Below are 23727 nucleotides of genomic sequence, written 5' to 3'. Positions count from 1 at the left end.
CAGCAGCAGGATCGGCAGCACGTCAGCTGGAGGAGAGGACAGGTATGGCAGTGGGTCAGACATGCCCAGGGACTGGGAGCCAACGGGCACCTCTGGAAGCCCCAGCCCAAGGCACAGCCCCACCACAGCTCCCGCACTCCAGGAGTGGGTGGCTGGGTCCAGGCAGTGCAGCACAGCTCAGTACGGTGTGGCATGCATGGCACAATGCAGCACTGCGTTGCATTTTGCACAACGTAACATGGCACAGCATGGCACAGCTCAGGATGCGTGGCAGGATGCAGCACAGCATGGCATGGTACAGCTCAGCACAGTGCAGCACGCGTGGCACAGCAGTGCGGACCATCGCAGCACATGCAATAACCAGCTTGGCAGCGGGCATAGCCTGGCAGCACAGCCAGGGCTGCTGCATGCAGTAAGGAGGGTAAACAAGGTGGCAAAGGCCCACGTAAGCAGTGGCTGCAAGCGAGCCGTGGTGCTGCAGGCTGCAGATCTGGGCGCGTACTGCTGCGGGACAGCAGAATGATGCCAAGCCGTGCCGAGCTGTGCCACCGTGTGCTGGGCAGAGCTGCGCCATGCAGAGCGGCGCGGGCTGCTCTGGGCTCAGTCCCAGCCTATGTGCTATGTGCAGGGTGCTGCCCGGGGAGGGCAACCAGCTTTAATTAAAGCAGCAGTAAGGCCCTGATGGAGCACCAAGGCAGAGGATGGCAGCCGTGGAGGCTCCGTGCCCTGGCTGCCACTGCCTGAACAAGATTGAAATCTGCAGGGAAATTTTGTTCCCTTGCACTGGCAGAAATTAGGGCTAAATTCAATTGTGTTCTGCACAGTGGGGGTTAAGTGGCCCTGCTCGCAGGACTGTTGGTGCTGCGCCCTCTCCCACTGCCTGTGGCTGCGACCCGCTGGTGGAGCAGGTCGTCATGGCAACTGATGATTTCTATTATGGTACATCTGTGTTCACCTTCTGGGCCCAGCTTGGCCTTGGAAATTTCCAGTTAAAATACTTACCTGTGAAACTGCACTGAGCATCAGCGAAGGCGACAGCACAGGGAACCCTGTGGCACAGGGAACCCTGTGGCACAGGCAGCCAGGGCCAGCGGCAGGCGTGTGCCCAGAGCATCGCTGGGCAGCCGCGCTCAGGGCAGCGCTGGCACCCAGTGAGCTGCTCTGCTACCCCGGGGCACCCGGGCTGCTGCAGTGCGGCCCCAGGCAGGGAGGGCAGACCAGCCACCTGCTGCCCAGAGCTGCTGAGCCATGGTGGGGCAGCCCCATCCACTCCCCCCCATCTCAGTGAGCACGCTGGCCTGGGGTGCAAGGCTCACCCAGTGGCCCCCCAGCTGAGGCACCGCAGACCCCATTTGACCAGACAGCGATCCCATCTGCAGCAGCATTTTGCCTCTGTGGACTGGTTTTCATACATCTGCACACGTATCTACACAGAACTAGCACTGCTTCTCGCTCTGGTCACCGTCTTACATGGTCCTTTGGCAACTCGGCAAACTGCATCCATGCCTCCCACCCGCTACCGGGTGACCTGCGACCAGACGGGATGGGACAGGTCTCCTGTGCCCCCGGAACTGGCTGGAGGTCACTGCCTGCCAAGACTGGACACTGATTCCTCCTGCCAGCGCCAGTCCCTCCCCTGTGCATCGACCGATTGTTTTCCTGAAAGCCCTGGGTGAAGGTTTCCTGCAGGGTTGCACAGCAGGATTTCCCTTTGCAGAAGCTGCTTGCCCTCTCCCCAGCAGATCAGTGTCGCACTGATGCAGTGTTGTTTCTATCGACTCCCCCAGCAGCAGCCGGGCTGACAGCCAGGCTCATCTCCATCCTCAGAGTCTCTCCTCGCCCATGGGTGCTGCACTTGTCCCAAGAAGCTTCTGGGGCACACTCGGCCTCCCCTGGGGCTGGTGGCCTGCAGCCCTGCCAGGATGTGCCCCTGCGGGGGGTCTCGCCAGCAGTGCCCCATGCGTGGTGTGCAGAGCAGAGGGGCCACGCTGCACAGCCACCCACCCCCAGCCGCTGCTGTCACACTGCTTGGGCGGCCCTGGGCCTGGTTTGTTCACATTTACTGTAGCGCACACACACGGGCAGAGGGTTTGTTTTGGGTTTGAGTTTGGTTTTTTTTCCACTATTGATCTGGTGCTTTAAGAGTGGAAAAAAAATCACCTTGGCTGTCTAAACACTATTGATCTGTGCTGGGAAGCCGCATGGACAGGGAAGGGCGTGGAGAAATTGAAATTTCATTTCCGACAACTTGTTCCTGTTATTTTTACCCTTTTGGACAGGGAGAAACACGAAGCAGTAGCCTCAGTCGATGTGGTCAATAGCTCCTCCAAGAGCTCATTGCAGCTCTGGGGGGCAGCTCAGGGAGCCGCAGGCCAGCACAGTGGGAGGCACTGGTGCCCAGCTGTCCCCAGGGCACAACACCGAACGTGGCACTGCTGCCGTCCCCACTGGCACCTGCCTCTGGCTGCAGGCCTGCAGCGTGTCCTGGGGCCAAAGCATGGCACAAGGATGGTGCAAGGGGGGGGATAGCTCAGAGACAAGGGGGTGCAAGGGCAGTGTGAGGCTGGTGAGGCTCAGCCATGGCGCGAGGATGCCGCAAGGATCACCATGTATGGCAGTGGGGCAGGACAGGGCTTGCCGGATGCACCAGCACCAGGAGGAGTTCCCTGGTGCACGAGGTCACCAGGTTCTAGTTCTGGGCATTGTCCCCAGAACCGGGCCAGGGCACAGGCTGCAGGGAGGGCAGAGTGTCATGACATGCCAGGGACAGAGTGCGGTCGAGGAGGAACATGCCACATGAAGGCTGTGGTGAGGGCTGCAGGCAGCGGTGGGACTGTGCTCTGCAGAGAGGGGGCAGGTGCTGCTGGAGGGGATGGCCACGGGCCCTCACGCAGCTCTGCCATGCTCTCGTAGGAGCCCCAGGCTCGGCATCTCCTGCTGGCACAGGGTGCTCCTGAGATGGGGAGTTGCAGTGCCAATGCCACAGGATGGTGGGGCTGCCCCAGGCAGGGCTGGGTGACATTGCTGGCTGCCCCTTCCCTGGGACCAAGGGTTGTCTGGGGCCAGTGGGAAGGGCCTGTCCCATGTTGTGGTCCCTCCAGCAGCGAGAGAGTGGCCAGAATGTGGCACGTCCAGGGCGGTTCCTGCACCTCTGGGCCAGCCTGAGGGTCCCTGTGGAGGGCTGCCAGGAGCGGAGGAGACAACATCAGAGCTGAGCAGCTCCATCCACCAGCTTCAGCAGGAGACAGAGACCTGGCAGCTCCAGGTGAGCAGTGCCAACCCCACTGCCACCCCAGGCACTGGTCACATAGCCGCAGGCTGGTGGCCGGGTGGTATAGGAGGCCCTGGCCAGCCCTCGCCTGTGCCACCAGACAGCTCGGCCTCCAGGTCTGGGGAAAGCACAAAAGGGCTCAGGGGCATCCAGTCCTGCTGCGGCTGCACTGCTCCCACTGCCACCTTTTCCCACAGCAGCCACAGCTCACGCTGGCATCACTGCAGTGCCAAGTGCCAGCAGCTTTGTGGGCTTGGCTGTTCTTGAGCCCAGGGGAACTGTCAGAACACACACACAGGGGGGTGCTGCCTCAGGGGGGGAGAGGTCTGCACCCACCAGTTCTCAACACACTCCATTGCTGCTCTCTGACCAAAAAAACCTGGACTGCCAGCATTGTAGTCCAGCTCCAGTGCCTGGCAGGAGCTGCAAGATGGGCTGGCCACAGCAGTGAGCCAGACAGATGCTGCTTATGCTATGTCCTAGGGCCAAAGGCACGCATCAGTGCTGGAGCCATGGCAAAGGGAGCCCCAAGCATGCCAGGACACGCAGCAGCAGGAACTGGAGCCAGCGCAGGTGCTGGCCTCGATACAGGCGCTGCAGCTGGACCTGGACTTCTGCAGGGGCACAAACCACAAGCGGCTGGTCCAGCTGCTGCAGCGGGAGCGTGCAGTGGAGCAGAAGCACCAGGAGTTGGTCTTTCTGATGCAGCAGTACCAGGCAGTGATGGGCAAGGTACCACTGCTGGGCAAAATGGCCACAGGCCTGGCTGCATGAATCCCCCTCCCTTGGCCATACCTCCCCTGCCCCCCAGCCAGCAGACACTGCTGTCCAGCAGACACTGCTGCAACAGGGAGGGCACTATGGGGGATGCACAGGGATAAGCGGGCCAGGAGCCAGCAGCCATCCTGCTTCCCACATGGTGCAGGCCACATCCCTCTGCCACAGGTCCTCCCCAGCAGCCCTTCGCCCGCGGGTTGTCCCAAACTAGTTGCTTCTCCAGCCCCAGCCTCTCCACAGCAGGGGCACAGGGCAATCCAGGGGGTCCCACACCATGCTGGGTACCCACAGGCCAGTGATGCACCTCTCCACAGGACCAGAAAGATGAGGCGGTGCAGACAGAGGTCACTGCCTACAGCCATTCTGACACCAGCTGCAATATCCTGAAGGAGGAGTGCATGGAGCTGCTCGAGCAGGTCAGTGCTGGCAGCCCAGTAGCCCCAGCACTGGTGCGTGGGGCCAGACGGGAGCTGGCAGACAGCACATGGCTGTGCTGCTCATACAGGTCACAGTGGTAGACACAGAGATGATGCACTTCAGGCAGAAGTGGGCGGCTGAGGAGCGCCAGTACCGGGCACAGGACACGCAGCTGGGGAGGGCGGCCGAGTGAAGTAGTGCTGAGAAAAGTGGGGTGGGCAAGGAGGGGGGCACCCAGGGCCACAGGGCTGGGACATGTGGAGGCTGGAGCCTGCAGCCAGCACCACAGGGTTCCACGCTCTTGGTGGCTCCAGTGGGGAGCCCAGGCCCAGCCAGAGCTTGCCCCCATGGCAGAGAGCAGCAGCAAGGAGACATCTGGCACCCATAAGGGTCAGTGCACACACAGCTGGAGGATGAGGAAGGAAAGCAGCCCAGGAGGCAGCAGGCAGTGCCTCCCCATCAGTTACTGCACGTCCATGCACTACAGCAGCACCCAGTCCATCCTGGTGCAACAGGGGATGCAAGGGGAGGGGAATGGCAAGACCCTGTGGGCACCACAGGCTACCTGTGCTTTTGGGGCATCACTAGTTGCAGAGTTACAGGGCAGACAGTGTTTCCCTGTGCAGTTCTGGCAAGGTGGAGAGGCAGCTGCCTGGGGAGGAAGCAGCCAGGGGAGCACGGAAGGCATGAGAGCAAGTGTCCCAAAACTGCGCTGCAGGGCTGAGCCCTGCTCCGCTTCCCCCAGAAGCCCTGGGACAGGGTGGGGGGAGGCAATGCCAGCCTGCCCCCCCCTCCCCGCCCCCATCTCAAGCAGCCTAGGCACCAGCACAGCAGCTGCCAGCTGTGAACATCCCGCAGCACACAGAGGAGCAGCCGTGCCTGTGCTTGGGGAAGGGCACGCAGCACAAGGCCAGCTGCGAGGTAGAGACCGAGCTGCAAGCACTGCAGAAGCAAGCAGCCAGCAGCAAAGCTGAGCAGGCACAGAGCAGGTAGGCAGGTCCCGAGGCTGGCTGTCGCTGGCACAGCCAGGGCCCAATTAGGAGTCTGCCTGCACCCACTCCATCAAGGGAGGGCAGCCTGGGGCTGTGACAGCTGAGACTGTCCCCTTGCCCCCAGGGAGCTGGCAACACAGCTCCAGGCAGAGCTGAGCCAGTGGCAGTGGAAACAGCAGGTGACCCTCGAGCAGGCGCTGCAACACATGCACGCTGCGGTCCATGCCGAAGAGAAGCTGCAGAGGAGTCAGGAACAGCTCCAAGCCCTGAGGGAGCAGGTAGGTCGTGGGCAAGACCTGCTCTGAGGTCCCTCTGTCAGCCTGGCCCCCGTCTCCTCTGCCCCCATGGATAACCCAGGGCCTGCCCAGTGCCAGGAGCAGGCTACCACACCACGGGAGCTGCAAGGGGAGCTGTGCTGCCAGCAGGATGGGAAGGGAAAGCTCTAGCAAGAGTTGCAGCAGGTGAGGGAGTGGACGAGAGAGAATAAGCCCTGCAGCAAAGCCTGTGCTGCAGGAGTGGGCAGTGAGCTGGGATCAGCAGCAGGAGAGAGGGTACAGATCTCGCTCTGCCAGGAAGCGGCACTAGCGCTGCGATGCGGCACCCGCTAACGCATTGCCTTCCCTGCAGCTGGGGGCACAGGAGGAGCAGAGCCAGGGCCTGCAGCACAGCCTGGCTTGGCTGCAGGAGGAGCTGAGAGCCACCCAGGCCCGTGAGCAGCAAAGTCTGCAGCAGCTTAGCAGAGCCAAGGAGACCATCCAAGACCTGCACCAAGAAGTGGCCTCTAACAGAAAGCACCTGGCAGAGCTGCTGCAACAGGTGAGGGCAGGGACAGGACAGATCCAAGTTGCAGCCAGCCAGTGCCAGAGCAGCAAAGTGCTGCAGAGAGCCCTTGCCTGCTCCTGGGCAGCACTAGCCCCTGGGGGGAGCCCCAGCCTGCCCACAGCTTGGCCAACCACCCTCCCTGCCCCACAACTTTGCATGCAGGTGCAGGACATGGCCACCCTGCAGGCAGAGCTAGCCCAAGCCCAGCAAGAGAATGCTGAGCAGGAGGAGAAGATTGCAGCCTACGAGGAAGGGAGGCAGCAGTTCCAATGGGAGCTGAGGAAGCTGCAGGGGGCCCAGGAGCAGAGCAAGCAGGAGGTAAGTGTGTCCCAAGCCTTCCCACAGGGCACCAGGAGCCTGTGCTCAGCCTGGCTCTCTCACTGTCTCTTTGTGCTACCGGCAGGCCCACTCCCTCCGGGAGAGGCTGCAGGAGCTGAGCAGCCGAGCCCAACAGTGGCAACAGCTACACCAGGACAGCGAGCAAGCTCTGGCTATGCGAGACGAGGAGCTGGTTGTTTGCAAGGTGGAGCTGGCTTTCCTCAAGGAAGAGCTCAGCAAGGCCACGGAGCAGGTGCAGGATAGCAACAGGCAGCACCACAGCCCAAGGGCAGGAGCGCAGGCTGGGCCCCTAGCACCACGGAATGACAGATCTTGGCCCACAGGCAGGGGAGAGGTGGAGAGGACAGGACAGGGGACAGCATACTGCAGATCCCAGGCCACCAAGGGAGGAGGCTGTGGGTCTGGCAGCAGCAGGGCTGAACATCTCGTTCTCCTTAAACTAGCCCTCTTTGCTCCATTGCTAGAAAGAAGCCCCTCAGCATGGAACTACCATGTTATGACAGAAGTTCACAGCCAGTAGTGCTGAGGTAACAGTTCTTCTCCAGAGCAGCTCTCCCGAGGCACCAGCCTCTCCAGACCCTCTGCTCAGTCTCAAGGCTGCTGCCTCAGCACAGCCTGGTTTCTCCAACTGCCTTCAGTCCTGGGCTCATAGAGGCTGGGAAGAGCAGTCACATGCTGGTTCACACATGGCACGGGACGGGGGGGTCATTCTTTCCAGGTAGAAATCCTGCGCTCTTCCCACATTCTGGCATGCTCCGACAGCAGCGGGCTGTGCAAGGAGAGGGAGCTGGTGCTGGTCAACATCAGCCAGTGTGTCAAGGAGCAGATGTGAGTGAGAAGCCTTACCAGAGTAGGGAGGGGCAGGTGGCTGCCTTCTCATCACACCACCTCACACCTTATTTTCAGGCAGCCAAATGAGAAACTAGGGCACAAGATCCAGCGGCAAATCAAGCAGATCACAGAGCTGACAGGCAAAAAGGAGTAAGTTGTGAACATGGGAAGCGGGGCTGAGCTCTCCGCACACACCAGTTACTGCTGCCGGCAGGGGTGTATGGGACAGATGGACAACTGCTAGACTACCCAAGCTCCTGCAAGGCCAACAGATCAAGATTGTCTCTGCACCACTGCATCACCTCATCGCCACTGCCTTTCCTCCAGGCATCTTCAAGACACATTGGGCAGGATGCAGGAGGAAAACATGTACCTCACGGTCAGAACACATGAGCAGCACCACAAGTGTGAGCAGCTGAAGGTGAGCAGAATTCCTGGCACAGCCTGGCCTGAAACACGGCTGGGCCTATGGTCTTACGTGTGCAGGGACAGCTGGGCACTGGCTGCCTGCCCAGGGCACGGGTTGTGGGAGAACTGCCTTTGCAGTAGTATGGGCCAGGGCTGGGCCAGGGCTGGGCCAGGGCCAAGCTGTCTTTGCCCTCTAGGTCAGTGTAATTCTGTACCTTGTCCCAGGCTCTACAGGGCAACAACTTGGCAGTACCAGCCCTGCATGATGATTCTGCAGGGCTACCTCCACCCAACACTCACCTCCAGGACAAGAAGCAGTGGAAAACAAAGAAAGGATTAGACTGAAAACCTTTAAAACAAATAAAATTCTTTCTGTTCTGTAGCAAAAGTGGTGCCAAGCACCAAAGCCTTCCTGGGCCACAAGCTGTAGAGCACCTCACAGAGTACAGTGATCAGAGGAGCTGGGCAGTCTCCTAAGACTCGGCTGCTCCTGGAAGTCTTTAAGCCTCAGAGCAACGGGCACTGCCTTCTTAGAGGCCAAAGCGGGCTGGGGTGCGTCGTGGCGTCAAGGGCTCCCCCTGCTCCTTCCGCCCAGGGGTGTAGATTTTAGTAGATCTGCCAGGAGAGGACAAGGGTGATTAGTGGAATATGCAACCTTTCCCTGCACCAGAACACCTATTGGGGAAGTTGGGATCCTCCACACAGCTCACTACTCCTGCTCTTATGCAGGCAACCCATGGCCAGGCAGGGCTGGCACCTACCTTGCACTGCCCAGTGGGTTACGGCGCTCCTGCTCCTCCCGGCGGGCACGCAGCTGCTCCTCAGCCAAAGCCATCTCTTCCTCCATGGCAGACACTTCCTCCTTGGCACGGCGGCGGTTCTCCTGGAGCAAGGCAGCAGCAGGTCAGGGACAGGCAGAGGGCTAGCCAGCAGCAGACTCTCTGCAGGCCCACAGGCCTGCTTCCTCCATGTCAAAACACACACACACACACAGACACACACACACCCTGCACTAGAATAGGCATGCAGTGGGCCTGCTGTCTGCCAGCTCATCCTGGACGGGAGACTCACCTGGCGTGACTTGCCAGCATGTTTGATACTGTAGAACATGGGGCCCAGCTCTGCCAGCCACTCTCCATCCACAGCAGTGACACACTGCATATATTCCTGCAGGGACAGAAGGAAAGACTGGGGTAGCAGCATGGCACTCTCAGGGCCTGGCCATTTCCAGAGCCATGGCAGGTCCCTCCCTCCCCCACTTGCTGATGGCACTTCTCAGGCTGGGACCGTAGCCCTTCCAGACAATTCCTCCCAGCCTCGGAAGCTGCTATGGGCTGGACTTGGTGAGACCACAAAGAGGTTCAAACATGTCCTACACAGGCCAGGAACAATACTGGGAAAGGGACAAACAGAACTCTGCAGCTGACACAGACATGCCTAGTTGGTACCGATGAGAAAGGCTGAGAACTGCCCTTCTGATAAATCCTGGTATCACAGCAAAGCCCTCCCATCTCCCTCAGAGCAATCCTCAGCCTTCTTGCTAGCCCTCAGCTCAAGCTCACCTTGGTGGTCATGACCAACTCATGATACACAATGTAGTCTGGTGTGTAGCCCATGCCAAACAGAGAGCTTGTGGGGTGCAGGTGGCAGGGCATGCCTGTGCGGATGTTCACGTACTCCCCAATGCCCTGCAAAGAGAAGTGAGGTGAGCTCACCTATACCCAGACAGGGCCTCAGCCCCCAGACTAGCACAGACACCTCTCACCTTCAGCTTTGCAGCTTGATGGAAATACGCAGCACAGATGCACTTCCTGACAACATCCCAGTCAGTACCACAGGAAGCTAGGCTCATCCGCTGCTGCACCATAATGTCCTTGAGCTGGGCACGCACCTCCCGCACCTGCAAAGGTGTGTGGCAGTCGGATCCCTCTCCTGCATAAGGCTCCCTCCCCCAACCTCGTTGCCACAGCCTCACCTTCCGCATGGCCTTGGCATGGATGAAGTGCTGGTTGCACCACAGTGTAGAATAGCTGTTGTTCTTCCACTGCAGGTAAACATTCAGATAAGTCAAGTGATCACTCTCTGGAACAGCAAATTTCTCCCGCACTTGGTCACTCTCCTCCTCTCGGCCCTGAAGGGTGAGCAAAGAACACAGGTTAGTCAAAGGGCAGGGGAAGGCCCCAAACTGCTGAAAGAACAAACAGGTACCTTAGGCCGATAAAAGATGGCAGGCACAGACAACATGGAGACAATGAGCAAGATCTCAGAGCTGCAACCCATGTCACAGGAGACAATGAGCATTTTGGAGAGTGCAGGATCCAGTGGGAACTCCACCATGAGACGCCCTGTTGAGGTCAGACCACCTGTAGGAACAGTATAGGGATCAGCAGCTGGGCAGGTCCCAGTCCCATGAGCTGACAGCTTGCCCCGGCAGCCAATACCTGTGTTATCCAGGGCCCCCAGAATCCACAGCTGGTACATGGAGTTCAGCATGTTGTCCTCGGGGGGTGGATCCATGAAGTGGAACTGCAGCAGGTCCTGCACACCCAGGGACTTGAGCAAAAGCACTACATTGGCAAGGTTGGTGCGCTGGATCTCGGGCACCGTGGTTGTCAGCAGCTCATTCTTGTAGGCACTCTGGGTGTAGAGCCTGGGGAACAGATGCCAAGACCATGCTCCTCCCGTTCAGGCCACCATGTTCCTTACTGACTCGCCAGCCATTGCCCAACCCAGCCAGGCGTGGCACAGGGCAGCAACTCTGCACTCAGCCAGGCCAGCCAGCAGGACCCCAGGGAGGAACCTCTACCCTGGCCAAAGTGTGGCCTCCCCAGCACATATGGGTGCCTGGGCTGCAGGACAGTGTACATCCCTCTCAAGCACAGCCCTTCCCTGGGCGCAGACCAGTCTCAAAGCAAAGCCTTGAGAGAGCTGCCTTTGGCTTGGCTGTTGTCCTGACACCATCAAGGGTGGAACAGCCACAAGTGAAGGTGGGCAAGGGAAGAAACTGGAGCATATCCTTTCCCTGCAGAGGCACTAGGTCCAAAAGAGAAGGCCTCAAGGCCTGCGTACTGTCCTTATCCACCCAGAAGTTCAAGACAATGAACAGGTCCAGTGAGAAAAAAATATATATAACCTGAAACCAAGCTGCAGGTACGACAGGAACAGGTACACCAGTGACGTGCCTACCTGAAGCAGTGGCCTGGGCCTGTTCGGCCAGCTCGGCCTGCCCTCTGATTGGCATTGGCTTGACTGATGGGATAGATCTGCAGCGCATCCATGCCTATACGGGGATTGAAAACCTGCAGGGCACAAGAACAACAGACTGAAGTAAGAGGAAGGCTTGATCACTACCACAGAACTCCCTCAACCCAACCCCAGAGATCACAGACATAAACAGTACAGGGCATCTTGGGTTACCTTCAACTTGCAGTAGCCCGAGTCAATCACAAACATGATGCCGTCCACTGTCAGCGAGGTCTCTGCAATGTTAGTGGCAACAATGCATTTCCTGACCCCATCCGGAGCCTGCAAGCATACTGCACATCAGTCAAATCCCTGGACAAGGGCTTCTGCACCACTGAGCAAGAGTGCAGAGCAGCAGTACAGAACCCAGAAGGACAGGGGTGACTCTTGGGAAGCTGAGGGGGACACGTGCTTTCTCTTGCCCTCCACATGCAATACAAAAGGCGTGTCTGCACCTCTCACTCATGCTCAGTAGTCTCCCCTGCTCCCACTCCTACCACAGAGCACACATCAGCACCTTCTGGAAGATCTTGGCCTGCAAGTCTGATGGTAGCTGAGAATAGATAGGCAGTACAGCAAGAGCAGGCGCCTTCTCCAGCTCCTCAAGGTGTTCCACAATTTGCTCTGAGGTCACCTAGACACGAAGAGGGGTGTAAACATAAGATTAAAACAACAAAGGGGTAGGACACTGCTTGCCCTTCCAGCTCACCTCTATGTCCTCCTGGCCAGGCATGAAGACAAGGATGTCTCCAGGAGCACCAGACAAATGGACCTGCAGGGCTTGTTTCACTGCTGCCTCCACATAATCCTCTTGTGGGGTCTGAAAGGCACAGCCTCGCTATAGACGCAAATGATCTCACCTGCCCCATCCTGTGTGCAAGACTGCATCATAGCACAGCTACTCCTTCTCTATCCTTTCTGTCCACCACAGAGTACAGTACACCCAGGTCACAACCCCCTCCTGTCAGAACAGAACTTCCCTCTGCAACATTGACCATACCTTGCTGAAAAGAATATCAACAGGGAAAGTGCGCCCAGGAATGTGGAAAATAGGAACATTCCCAAAGAAGGAGGCAAACTTATCTGCATCCATGGTGGCCGAGGTGACAACAAGCTTCAGATCTGAGCGTCGGGCCACCACCTAGAAAGCAGATGAAAGGAACAATAAGGAAGGGGCGTTTGTGGATGGCTGCAGGCTGCTTCCATTATTACTGAGACAACAGCACAGGACAGAGCTTCTGCTGTACTCTAGAGGCACTGGCCACTACTGCTAGGGAACACAGGTGCTATATGATCTGTGCAGTTAAAAAGACCTGCTGACCTCAGTCCAGGAAGCCTTAAGCCAGCAGAGATCTTTGTACCTAGAGTTTCTGACAGTTAGCCATCAAGCCTCTGGCAGCACTCAGGCACTAGGGGAGATTTAATCCCCAGAACCAGGGACCAGGATGTTGGAACAGCAAGTGCAGACAGAGATGTGGCAGCTCTGCTTCCCTCTCCCAGACCTGGTAGAGAAGGGCTGTCCCTACCAATACTCTGCTTTAAGACCAGCTCATGTGCCCTATGCTGCTGTCCTCTAGTCCAGGCTCACACATACCTCCCGAAGCAAGCCAAAGAGCACGTCAGTATTGAGTGAGCGCTCATGTGCCTCATCCATGATGATAGCACTGTAGTTGTCCAGGTCAGCCTCTCGCAGTGACTCACGAAGAAGGATCCCATCTGTCATGTATTTGATCACTGTGTTCTCGGACGTGCAGTCCTCAAAGCGGATGGCATAGCCCACCTGGGAGGGCAGAGATACCAGCAAGTCTTCCAACAGGCCCATGCACTCACTGTCATCAGGCTGCACCCCTGCACCCACTGCCAGACTCACCTCCTCTCCCAGACGCACTCCCATCTCTTCACTGACCCGCTTGGCAACTGACATGGCCGCCACTCTGCGGGGCTGGGTGCAGCCAATCATGCCATAGTCTGTGTAGCCATCCTCATGGAGGTACTGCGTCAGCTGAGTCGTCTTCCCACTCCCCGTCTCCCCCACCACAATCACAATGCTGTTGTCTCTGAAGAAAGAGAAGAAGCATTTATTCATATGCCACAAAGAAACGCTTTTGCATTCACAGCCCTGGCTGGCCACCCAAGCATCACCCTACTCAGGCAGGAGAGCTGCCACCAACCACACAAAGCAATGGGCTTTGTTTCCTGAGGGTACAGCTTACAAACAGGCCATGTATCTAGGAGAATTTCCCACTTGGGTTCCTGACATGTAGGCCAATGCCCTGGGATGCTCTATGAGCAGCTCCCTAGCAGCCATACCTGAGGATGGAGAGCAGCTCCTGTTGCACGGCAAAGATGGGCAGATACTGTCTCTGCTCCAGGATTGATTTCTTCTTGGCAAACTCACTGCTGGCTTCACTTTTTTCTTTCATGTGTTCAGCAAACTTCTGCTCAGTCCTAAGGAAACACCAGAAGTTCTGAAACTGACTCTCCACACACTTTGCTATGCCTACAGCCCATGTCACCAGCTGAGCAGGAATAATTCAAAGCAAGCTCCTACCTGTAATCCACTTTGCCATCTTCTGTCACCATCTCGTCCTTCTCCTCCTCCTTCTTGATCCCCATAATGTCTCCCAGTTTTGTGCCTGCCAGCTCCCAGTGCTTATGCTGAGCCTGGAAGGACAGAGAGCAGCATAACTTTGCCACAGCAAGCACTGACAAATCATTCTTCTCCAATCCTACTCATAAGACTAGGAAAGCATATTAGCCCCACAATTCCCCAAAGCTACAATGCAGAACACACACCCCATTCCCACATCAAGTCCCTCTCTTCCAAGTGAACTGGAGCAGAGCTTTTGGACATTCGTCTGGATACAGAGACTTCAGGCACAGGATGACCAACCACTTCTTAAGAAAGTGGTTCCAGCTGCTGACCCTTCCATTAAATTTGAACTTAAACCTTCACAAATCTGAACAAGAGATAATCTTCCTGCTCTTGACAGGTGCTCACAGGCCTCTCTCCCACCTTCCTGTGTGCTCTTGCCTCTGATATCAGTTTAGCTTACACCTCCATTCCACTCATAGTATACGTAGCTCAAATCCAGCTCAGTTTCAATTTACAAGGAACACATCTGTGCTTTCCCCACAGCTATCACATAAGCTTTAGAGAAAGTTCCTAGAAAACACCCCCCAAAACTAACATGCTACCTTACTGCATACTCCTCCTCACAACTCTTCTGCTGAGACATGACAAGATATATCCTACCGTCATACTGACTGCTGACTGTCCCTAAGCTACCTTGCATTCTTCTACCTGCTCTCTTCTCCCATGATCCGCATGTCCTTTGGATCAGACTCCTCTGCACAAGTGCACAGTGATTCATGTCCCAGGCTGTGCCTGAGAAAATCACATCACAGCAGCTGCTTATGAGACAATGTAATGAGCTAGGCTGCCAGGATATCCCAGATCATAAAAACATGAACTGCTTCTCATCATTGCTGCCAAAGCCTGTATTCTGCAAAGTCCAAAAAAAGGCTGTGAGTCACTACATAATGCGTACAGTGGGGTAGTAAGCCAAAAGGTCACAGCATACCCTCTTACGCTCCTTTTGCTCCCTGTGCTTGCGCACCAACTGGCTGCCTTTCCGGGCTATGATGGCCAAATCTGAGGTGGCATCCTTGACAGGGATGACTGGCTCTGGCTGGAGAAAAGAGGTATCGCTTCAGTACAGAGAGCTCAGACTTGTGGGGCTCCTTGCCACCAGCACCTTCAGCCACGGTCTCTACCTGCTTGGTGAAGACAATCCTTCCATCTAGGAAAGGGGGCACCAGGTTGTGCACCAACAGATGCACTTTAGCAGAGTTATCCTCCTCAAAATCTTCGTCCACTTCAATCCGATGAACCACACCACTGGTCAGCATGCGATTCGTCTCCCAGCGCTCATTATCCTGCAAGAAACAGCGTATCAGAAAATACACACAAGCCCCACAGAAAGCCTGAGAGACCACACCAGAACACTGAGCTCAGGTCTGAGCCCTGCACTGACAATAGGATGAAACTGATGGTTCCAGCCTGGGGAGCCTGAAAGCAAGCACTAGGGAAGAAACAGTAACTGGAGGTAACAGCAGGGTACGGGAAACACAGACTGGCCATATGAAGCACATGGTCAACAGGACTGTCTCCAAGGAAATACAGGACACACATTGTCCGCAAGACCCCTGCTGTACTCAGAATATGCCAGGAAGCCTGAACATAATGCCACTCATGTGCAGAGGGCAGCAGCCCCCAGCATCCACTGGGCCAACATTAGAAAACCCTTGTAATGTAACTCATGTCCCAGAATAGCAAGAGCATAGCTCTCTGCATTCGTGCTGCCCTGGACAGTGCAATCCACCACAGTCACTCTGATGGTGAATTCTGCCCCACGCAGGAGACACAGGGCTACACTTTCCAGGGGAACTTAACAAGAGTTTCCCTGTGAGCCCTTGTTCAGTCTGGGCCGGGACACAGACTGTCCTTCTCCACCCGAGAGCAAGGGCTCAGCCTTTGCTGCCAGCAAGCAGATCTCTCAAGGGGCAGCAAAACCCACATGTTCAGAGCAGTTGACCCTGCATCTCGCCCTTACCTCATTGATCTGCCGCCGCTGTGCTGAGATGCGCTTCTGCCTCTGCTTGTGCAAGTGCTGCTCCCGCTTCTTCACATACTCCTCAGAGGAGTAGGCCAAGGGGTTGTGAAACTCGTCGTAGCCCTCATCCATCATGTACCAGTCCCGGTCAGCTTGCTGGGAGGGGAGAAGTGTGGCCCTGAGCTCCACCAGCCCCGCAGGCCAGACCGGACAGCCCCCTACAGCACACGCCTGCGGAGAGGCTCCCCAGGCTGGGTCCTCCCACCGCCCCCCACCCCACCACTCCCGCTGGCCAGCAGCAGCCCCATGGCCCAGCCAGCCCAGCCCTAGGCCTGCTGTCCGCACTGTTCCTTGCCCGCCTTTGGGCTCTCACCCGCTGGTCGTCCTCCCACTGCTGCCGCTCCTCCTCCGTCTCAAAGGCAATGCCCTCCTCCCCGTCTGCACGCCGCCCTGGAGGGGGTGAGCTGGTCAGTCTGGGCGCCAGTCCAGCTGCTCTGTAGGAAAGCCCACAGAGCCTGACCTTGTGCTGTGCAGGGGAAGGGGTTCCGCCGCTGCCCAGCCTAGGCAGCTCAGCCCAGGCTCCTCACCTCTCCCTCTGGACAGCCGCGGCGTGGACCCCAGATGTCTCCGGTCGTCAGCCCACTCGTTATATTTGTATGACGGGGTGGGCAATGGTGTCTTATCCGAGTACTTGCTCCTTACAGACCTGAAAAAACAGCATGAGGGAGGAGTTGGTGCCTACAACCAGACGCTACTCTTACACACACCCTCCCCTTTCTGCAGCTCAACAGCTCATAGCCACAGCCCCAGGCACTGATACCTGTCCCGGTCTCTCCGGTCCGTGTCCCGCAGTGACGATGCCCGGTGGCTGCGCTCCGAGTCTCGATAGGAAGGCGTGGGTGAGGGAGATTCCCACTGCGAGCGGCGGGCACTACTGTAGCCACTATCATCTTCCTCCCAGCTGGAGCGAGACGGTGTGGCTGCATCTAGCAGAAGAGATGGGGTTTGACACCTGATGTTCACACAGTGACCCCAGGCACCTAGAGCCACCTTACACCTTCTAGCAAGGAGGACGGAGAGAGGGTACCCCCTCTAAGAGAGGGGGCTGACCCAGCAGTTCCAAGGAAAATCGCCAAAGGACCACGTTTCTATCACATGCACCCACAGCAGACCCCACTGCACAGCAATCAGCCAGATTTTCACACACACACAGCTGGCAGACTGCTCCCAGACCCAGGTCAAACTAGGAGTTTTATGCTTGCCCTAACCACAAACATTAAGAGATACAGGCTTTTCTACCACACTTGTCCTGACAAAACCAGCAAGAAACAAACAAACAAAAAAGAACAAGACCCTTCCTGTGAAGTCTCACATGAGAACTCTACTGGGTCCCATTTCTACCTTTGGGCCGATGTCTGGGGCTCTCTGGTTCGCTTCTCCTGCTGCTCCGCTCCGATGAGCCATCTCTCTCTGATCTGCTGCTGTGACGACTTCTGTCCCGCTCCTCTACAAAATGAAAGTAAGATCAGGTGCCCAGTGCACAAATAGGCTTCCCAAGTCTGCTGCAGAAAATACCACAAACGTGAGCTAAGGACTAGAAACAGGCTGAGAGATAAGCCCAAACCCTAAGCAGGAAGAGTCACAAAGGTCTCTGAGCAGTTACCGCGGTCCCGTTTACGATCGTGGTCCCGATCCCGACTGTGTTCCTTCTTTCGTTCCTTCTCCTCCTTGGAGGAAGCAAAGACACCATGTTCCCGACGCTCCCTTTCCCGCTGCCGGCTGCGTTCCCAAAACTCCTCGCTGACACCCCCTGTGTAGGAAGGTGTTTCCACATGGACAGAACGGTAATGCCTGCAATAGCAGAGCAGGGAGAAGAAAAGCTTAAGAGTGCTGAGGAATGGCTGGCCTTCGACCTGCCTCACGCAGTTCTAGTTCTAACCTCTACTACAGCAGAAGCTTATGGTTAAAAGCGCACTCTCTGTCCTTTGCCAGCAGCCCACCAAGTCTGCTGATGCTCTCAGACGCCCACACTTCTGAGCAGGCTACTGCCTCCAGGCAGTCTCGCAACTAGGACGGCTGGCGTCTGCAGGCCCGACGGCACCTAAAAGTGCGCCTACCCCTAACGCCTCCGGGAGGGCACCAGCGAAAGAGCTTTTCCCAGACCTCCTCAGATCCACAGAGATGCCCCACAGCCCTCCCCCTGGGAGACATCCAGGCCTCCCTGCCGCACCGGAGGTTTTGTCCCCGCCTGTGACAGGTCACAGCCCCCTCGGACGCCGACGGTGCGCACCCCCGCCTCCCCGGCGGGGACCCGAGGGCTGCGAAGCGCCCGGTGCCACCGCTGCCGCCGGGAGCCCCCACGCAGACCCCACCTGTCCTTGCGGGCGCTCCGGCTGCGCCGGCCGCTCTCCGCCCCCGCCTCCTCCTCCTCGTCCTCCTCGGGGCTGCCCGCCTCGTCACGGCCCTCTTCCCAGTCCTTGTAGGAGGAGACCCGGGACCGCTTCCCGCCGGCCGCCTCCTCCTCGCGCTCCCGCCGCTTCTGGGCCGCCAACACGTCCAGGCCCAGCAAGGAGGCCCGCGGCGCCGGCGCCTTGAAGACGTGCTGCTCGGCGGCGGCGCTCCGCCTCCGCAGGACCAGCCCGCCGGCCTCGGCCTCCGGGCTCGTCCCCGCCAGCCGGTGCAGCGACTCCTCGCTCGCCGCGGCCATCGCCGCGCAGGGCCGGGCGTCAGCAGGAGAGCAGGCGCCGGAGAGCTGCCCCGGCCCGGCCCCGCTCCCGCAGCCCCCACACCAGCTTGCGGTTGCCTCAGCGACCGTAAACCGGCGCCCTGAGCGCCGCCATGACGGCCCCACAGTGCTCCGCGAGAAGAGCCGCTCTAGCCACTTGCACCACAGACATAGCGGCCAGAGCCCATAGGAGTGGCAGCCACCATAGAGTCCAGCCGCCGCTAGACAAGACGTACCACCGGTCCCTCGGCGGACTTCCGGCGTGGGGGAAAAACGAGGGGTCACGTGGCCGCGGGAGGACTTCCGGCCATGGAGGGCGCGGCCGGAAGAGAGCGGCGGGGGGGGGGGGGAACACGGACGGGACAGCGAGGGACACCCCCACGGCGGGGGCGGGGGGGGGGGAAGAACCCCACAGACAACCCCACGGATGGGGAGGAGGGAGGAGAACCCCACAGACACCCAAACGGACGGGGAGGGGGGAAGGAGAACCCCACAGACACCCAAACGGACGGGGAGGGGGGAGGAGAATCCCACAGACACCCAAACGGACTGGCAGGGGGGAAGAGAACCCCACAGACACCCTCATGGATGGGGAGGGGGGAGGAGAACCCCACAGACACCCCCACGGGCGGGGGAGGGGGAGAACCCCCCCCAGAGCCCCAGGCACACCCCCCCCAAGGGGAAGGCCTGCACAGACCCCACAGGCTGCACCCCACCCAGGGGCCGGCGCACACGCATGCTCGCCCCCCTGCACGGACACACACGTGCACGCCCCTGCAGCGCTGTGCACAGACAGACAGAGCCCGCGGCCAGGTGTGGGGCAGTTTTATTCCCCCACAGACCCCCCTCAGCCAGCCGCCACCGTCTCCTTGATCCAGGCCAGGACGCGCTGCACGTCCACGTATACGCCATACTTGGAGACAGCGCAGGTCTTGTCGTAGCTGAGGATGCCGGCCACGTACCAGGTGTTGTCATCGGGGTCCTGCACGGCGAAGGCGCCGCCGGCATCCCCGTAGCATGTATCCTCCCGCAGCTCGCTCATGCCCACACAGAAGGTGTCATTGCTAAGGATAGGCTGGACCCAGTAGGACTCATTCCGCGCCTCGTAGTACTCCCTGCACCTCTCGCCCTCTGCCACCGGCAGCATCACGTACTTCAGCATGTCAGGAAAGGCAAAGGTGGCCCCGCGGCCCCAGCCTGAGACGTAACCCACCCGCCCCGGGCGCACATAGTCCTTCTGGGGCAGGCAGATGGGCATCACCTCCTCCCTGAGGAGCACCTTCTGCTTGAGCTTCAGCAGGGCCAGATCCACAGACTCTGGGTAGCCAGGGTGCAGCACCACACGCTCGATGCCCGAGGCAGGCTCCTTCTGGCTGCCCAGGAAGAGCTGCAGTGTAGGGGCGATCTCCTCCAGCTTGGTGTTCTCGCTGTGGTTCAGGTAGACGTTCCTGCCCGTGGTCAGCAGCCACTGGTCACCAATGAGCGTGGCCCCCACGATGAGTTTGTGGCGGGTCACCAGCCGGCCCTGCCAAGGGAAGCTGCCCTTCCCAGCCAGCAGGCCACCGATGATACGCTGCATCTGCCTGGGGGGGTTCTTTGGCTTCCCGCACACTGCGTAGGGCAGAGCAGAGCCCCGGTAAGCCCTCTGAGGCCAGCAGGCGCTGGATGCCTCCCAGCCCGGGGCAGCCCCAGGGAGCAGCACTGAAGATGGGGGTTGTGAGCAGCCCCTGCAGCCCTTCAGCTGCCCAGACCGACCGCTTACAGCCCCCCACGCGCCCTACCCCTGCTGTTCTGCTCTCACCTGGCTCGCAGACAGGCACCTCCTTGCCAGCTTCAGGGCTCACCCACTCATGATCCTCGTCACACTTGTACGTGCCTTTGGAGGGAAACTGGAGTCAGTACCCCTGCCCTGCGAGGGAGGGGAAGGGCCCCGCAGCCAGGGAGGCACAGGCATACTTGTACCTCCCCAGGGCTTAGGTGAGCAGGGGTAGCTAGTCGTACCCCTGAGGAAGGTGGGGGGTGGGCTGCATCATCTGGCATTGGGGCAGCCCCATGCATCCCCTGGAGCCAGGGACAAGCCCCATCCCTGGGTGCTGCGCCCATGCCACCTGCCTCACCGTCACCAGAGCCGCGCAGCTGGTAGTACGGGTCGCAGCGGTACTTGATCAGGTGCTCCACGTAGCCATGTTCAATCTCCGCAGGCTTTGCACAGCTCCAGTCTGCAGGCAGAGGATGCTCAGCTGGCCCAGAGGACTCAGCCCAGGACATCACCCCCACCTCTGGCAGGTCCCTCCCCACTCCTGTCCTGCCCCACGCCTGCTCCCTGCCAAGCTGCCCCGGCTTCGTCCGAGCCCCAGTGCTCCCACCCTTGCCCTGGAAGGTACCTGTGGCGGTTGCAGTCTCCAGCACGGTCCAGGCCAGGCCAGCAATCAGCAGCACTGCAAGCCTGCAGGGAAGAGAGGGCACACTCAGCAGAGGGCCCCTATCCCCTGCTCCCAGTCTGCGGGCTCCACCAGGACCACTGCCCTGGCCAGGCTCATGCCCTGTCCCTGGGGGCTGCCTCCCCCAGAGGGTAGAGGGCTGACCCCACACACCCGGGGCTGCCCATCGGACACAGCCTGGAGAAGCTGCCTGGGCCAGACCCAGACCCTGCTGCTGTGGAGGACAAGGCTGCAGTGTTGGGACCCAGAGCGCTTCCCGGCCCAGCATGAGTCCTGCCACAGCTCACAGCAGGGCCAGGTCCTCAGCCAGGCAAGCAGGACACACACATTGACATCGCTCACCCCATGTTCATAGCTCCCTCTCTTCGCAGCAGCCTCCTTCTGCAGGTTGATGCTGTTCAGGGCTCCCTCCTCACCCCTTTTATGGCCACCTCCCTTGCCCTGGGCAGCCCCTGTGCTCCAGACCTCCTGACCCTGCAGTATGCAGCCAGCACCTTTCCCAGCAGGAGGAGCACAGAAAGCCCCACCTGGCTCACAGCTGGCCTGGCAGAGGCTCTGGGAGAGCCTGCCAACCCCCCATGGGAAGCCAGCGTGCCAGGAGTTTCTGGGATTTTGCAGCTACAAATATGCAGGGAGGGATCTGGCTGCAGATGATGGTGCCCTGGTGCTGCAACACCAGCTGAGGTTCACAGAAAGCAGAGCCAACCCCTGCCCCCTGCAAAACTGCCCTATGCCACTGCCTAGAGCAGTCCCTGCAGGGGCACCCGGCAGCCCCACAGGGCCCGGGCAGCTGTCCCTGTGCTGGCAGGCGAAGCTGAGGCACAGGAGCCGAGTCCCATCCCATCCTGTGTCTGGCTCTACCCATAGCCGGGGCGCACCCTGCCAGCCACCCCACAAAGCTGGGGCACAGCGGGGCTCGGCACTGCCACCGCTCTGGGCAGCACCAGCCCGGCTGGCCAAGGGGTGCAGCCCGTCCCATGCCCGCTCACTGCAGGCTCCGATGGACTTCGGCCAAACCAACCTCTTCCCACAAGTACCCACCCTTTCCCGCACAGCGGGCTCCAGCCCCACGTCCCATCAGCCCCTGGCCCCTTGGGTGCAGGTTGTTTATCAGCAGAGGCAAGGGCCCAGCCCAGCTTTACGGGAACTCGTAGCAGCAATCGCTGGCCAGTGCCCAGCTGGATGTGGCTAGCCAGCAGCAAGGGCATCGGGCAGAGCACATCAGCCTGCTCCTACAAGCTGAGCCTGCTTCCAGCAGGAGCACAACCAAGGGGCAGCATGGAAGGGAAGGGACAGGCACCCATCCTCTTACCTACCCCGGGGTGCCAGTGTTGAAGCGAGGCCACCCCAAAACCACGTGGAGCATGTGAGGCCAGCCCTGGCCCTGAGCCATTGAAGCCTGGCGTGCTGGGGGTCTCACCAGCGAGCGTCTTGCCAGTCTGTCAGGCTCAGGAGGGACATCTGTGTCTGGTCCCAGGTGCTCCAGAAGGCAGCTTTCCCATCCTGTGTAAGCTTCTTCCCATCTCATGGGGCACCTGAGCCCCTAAACAGCACAGGGCTTGACATGTCTGGCCCAGCACCGGTCATACTCATGCAACCACACTTGAAACACAGAAGGCTAGAGTCCAGCACAGGATGCATTGGGGCTTGACAGCTCCAATCCATGAACCACACCAGCACTTAGAAAGGTGCTGTGGCATCTGATGATAGCAGGCTTAGATAGCACCATCCCACTGCAGCAGGCTTGTCCCTCCACAGGAGACTGCCATGTCCTGGCAGGGGGAAAAAAGCAACACACAACTGTGCCTTGGTACCCACTTGGCAGCCTCAAGGTTAGCTCCGACAAAGGGACTGCCTGCAGGAAGGTGTGGGAAGCTGCCCCAGCCTGCTCGTGGGGCACGGACCACAGCCCACGCACTGGGCTATGGCAGTGCAGGACCATGCCTGAGGCCAACACCGCCAGCAACTGCTGTGGCAGTGCAAGGCACTGAATGTCTCCAAGCCACAGTCACGTATCAGCTGCAGAGCACAGACAAGAGTGCTGTGGGACAACGTGAAACTCAAGCTCGTGCTCCCACAGGCATGAGAGCCACATTCAGACCAGGAGAGTGAGAGCCTCCCAGGCCTTCTCCAGAGAAAGCGCATCAAAACCTTGGCCAATGGACCAGGTCGCATCCCTGTTAGAGCAGCAATAAGCACCACCTGCCAGAAGCAAAGAATCTAGGAAATGAAGAGGCTGGTGCAGAGGGCTGCAGAAGCAGGGGAGCAGGCAGGTGACAGCCCTGACGTGAGCTGAGGGCCACTGAGAGCAGGGTCAGCAGTCCCACTCCTCCTATAAACAAATTTGTTGAAGTGCTTGTGATGCAATCCTGCTCTGCAGGGTGGATTGCAAGAGGCTGCAGAGGGAACACTGTGTCCAGGTCAAGTTGTGTTGCTCAAGAAAAGCCTGAGACGACCACAGGGAGTCCAGGGTAAAGTGGCAGTCAATACCAGAGGCCCCAAAGACAAATCCAACAGCGTCCAGAAGCGTGAACGAACAGGGCTTTTCCATAATAAGCGACAGGGCGTAACCGCAGCTGTCTCCAAACATCTGCACACCAGCAGCAAAGGGAGGAAACAGCGCCCAGCACCTCACAAGGGCCCAGCCCCAGGCAGAGGTCTTTGCAAGGGGAGCCCTGGCAAGCTTTGCATGGATCCATCCCAGCGCCCAGCTACCCTGTGGTTTCTACCACCAGGAAAAGATGCACTGACCAGTAACAACATAAAGAGAGCTGATCCTGCTCGGCTGAGGAGAGTTGGGCTGCGTCCCTCTGACTCAAGAGGTGTCCCCGAAGCAGCACACAGG

General features: G+C 59.0%; 2 protein-coding genes and 1 long non-coding RNA gene across 3 annotated transcripts; 1 reads left to right on the top strand and 2 right to left on the bottom strand.

The window, feature by feature from the left end:
- The first annotated feature begins 7524 nt into the window (after nt 1–7524).
- On the top strand, nt 7525–8208 carry LOC138687192 (uncharacterized). Its single transcript, XR_011326455.1, has 3 exons — nt 7525–7599; nt 7777–7870; nt 8083–8208. It is a non-coding gene; the product is annotated as an uncharacterized lncRNA (long non-coding RNA).
- On the bottom strand, nt 8208–18681 carry DHX38 (DEAH-box helicase 38). The gene is made up of 26 exons (XM_069793177.1): nt 18089–18681; nt 17380–17567; nt 17118–17222; nt 16537–16702; nt 16304–16422; nt 16090–16166; nt 15717–15872; nt 14878–15039; nt 14685–14792; nt 13652–13764; nt 13411–13548; nt 12971–13157; nt 12695–12880; nt 12101–12241; nt 11810–11920; nt 11618–11734; nt 11275–11382; nt 11044–11156; nt 10299–10507; nt 10066–10220; nt 9833–9988; nt 9623–9757; nt 9420–9545; nt 8929–9024; nt 8619–8740; nt 8208–8472 (listed from the first exon to the last, which is right to left on the bottom strand). The coding sequence occupies exons 1-26, from the start codon at nt 18421–18423 to the stop codon at nt 8388–8390; spliced, it is 3714 nt and encodes a 1237-aa protein (XP_069649278.1). The 5' UTR covers nt 18424–18681; the 3' UTR covers nt 8208–8387.
- Nucleotides 18682–19251: 570 nt separating this feature from the next.
- On the bottom strand, nt 19252–21375 carry LOC138687191 (haptoglobin-like). The gene is made up of 5 exons (XM_069793176.1): nt 21225–21375; nt 20826–20887; nt 20559–20660; nt 20243–20317; nt 19252–20052 (listed from the first exon to the last, which is right to left on the bottom strand). Exons 1-5 carry the CDS (start codon nt 21233–21235, stop codon nt 19289–19291), a joined length of 1014 nt encoding a protein of 337 aa, XP_069649277.1. The 5' UTR covers nt 21236–21375; the 3' UTR covers nt 19252–19288.
- Nucleotides 21376–23727: the final 2352 nt, after the last annotated feature.

The sequence above is a fragment of the Haliaeetus albicilla genome, chromosome 10 (genome assembly GCF_947461875.1).
Source record: "Haliaeetus albicilla chromosome 10, bHalAlb1.1, whole genome shotgun sequence".
Lineage (NCBI taxonomy): Eukaryota > Metazoa > Chordata > Aves > Accipitriformes > Accipitridae > Haliaeetus > Haliaeetus albicilla.
This window is presented reverse-complemented; position numbering and strand designations above follow the sequence as displayed.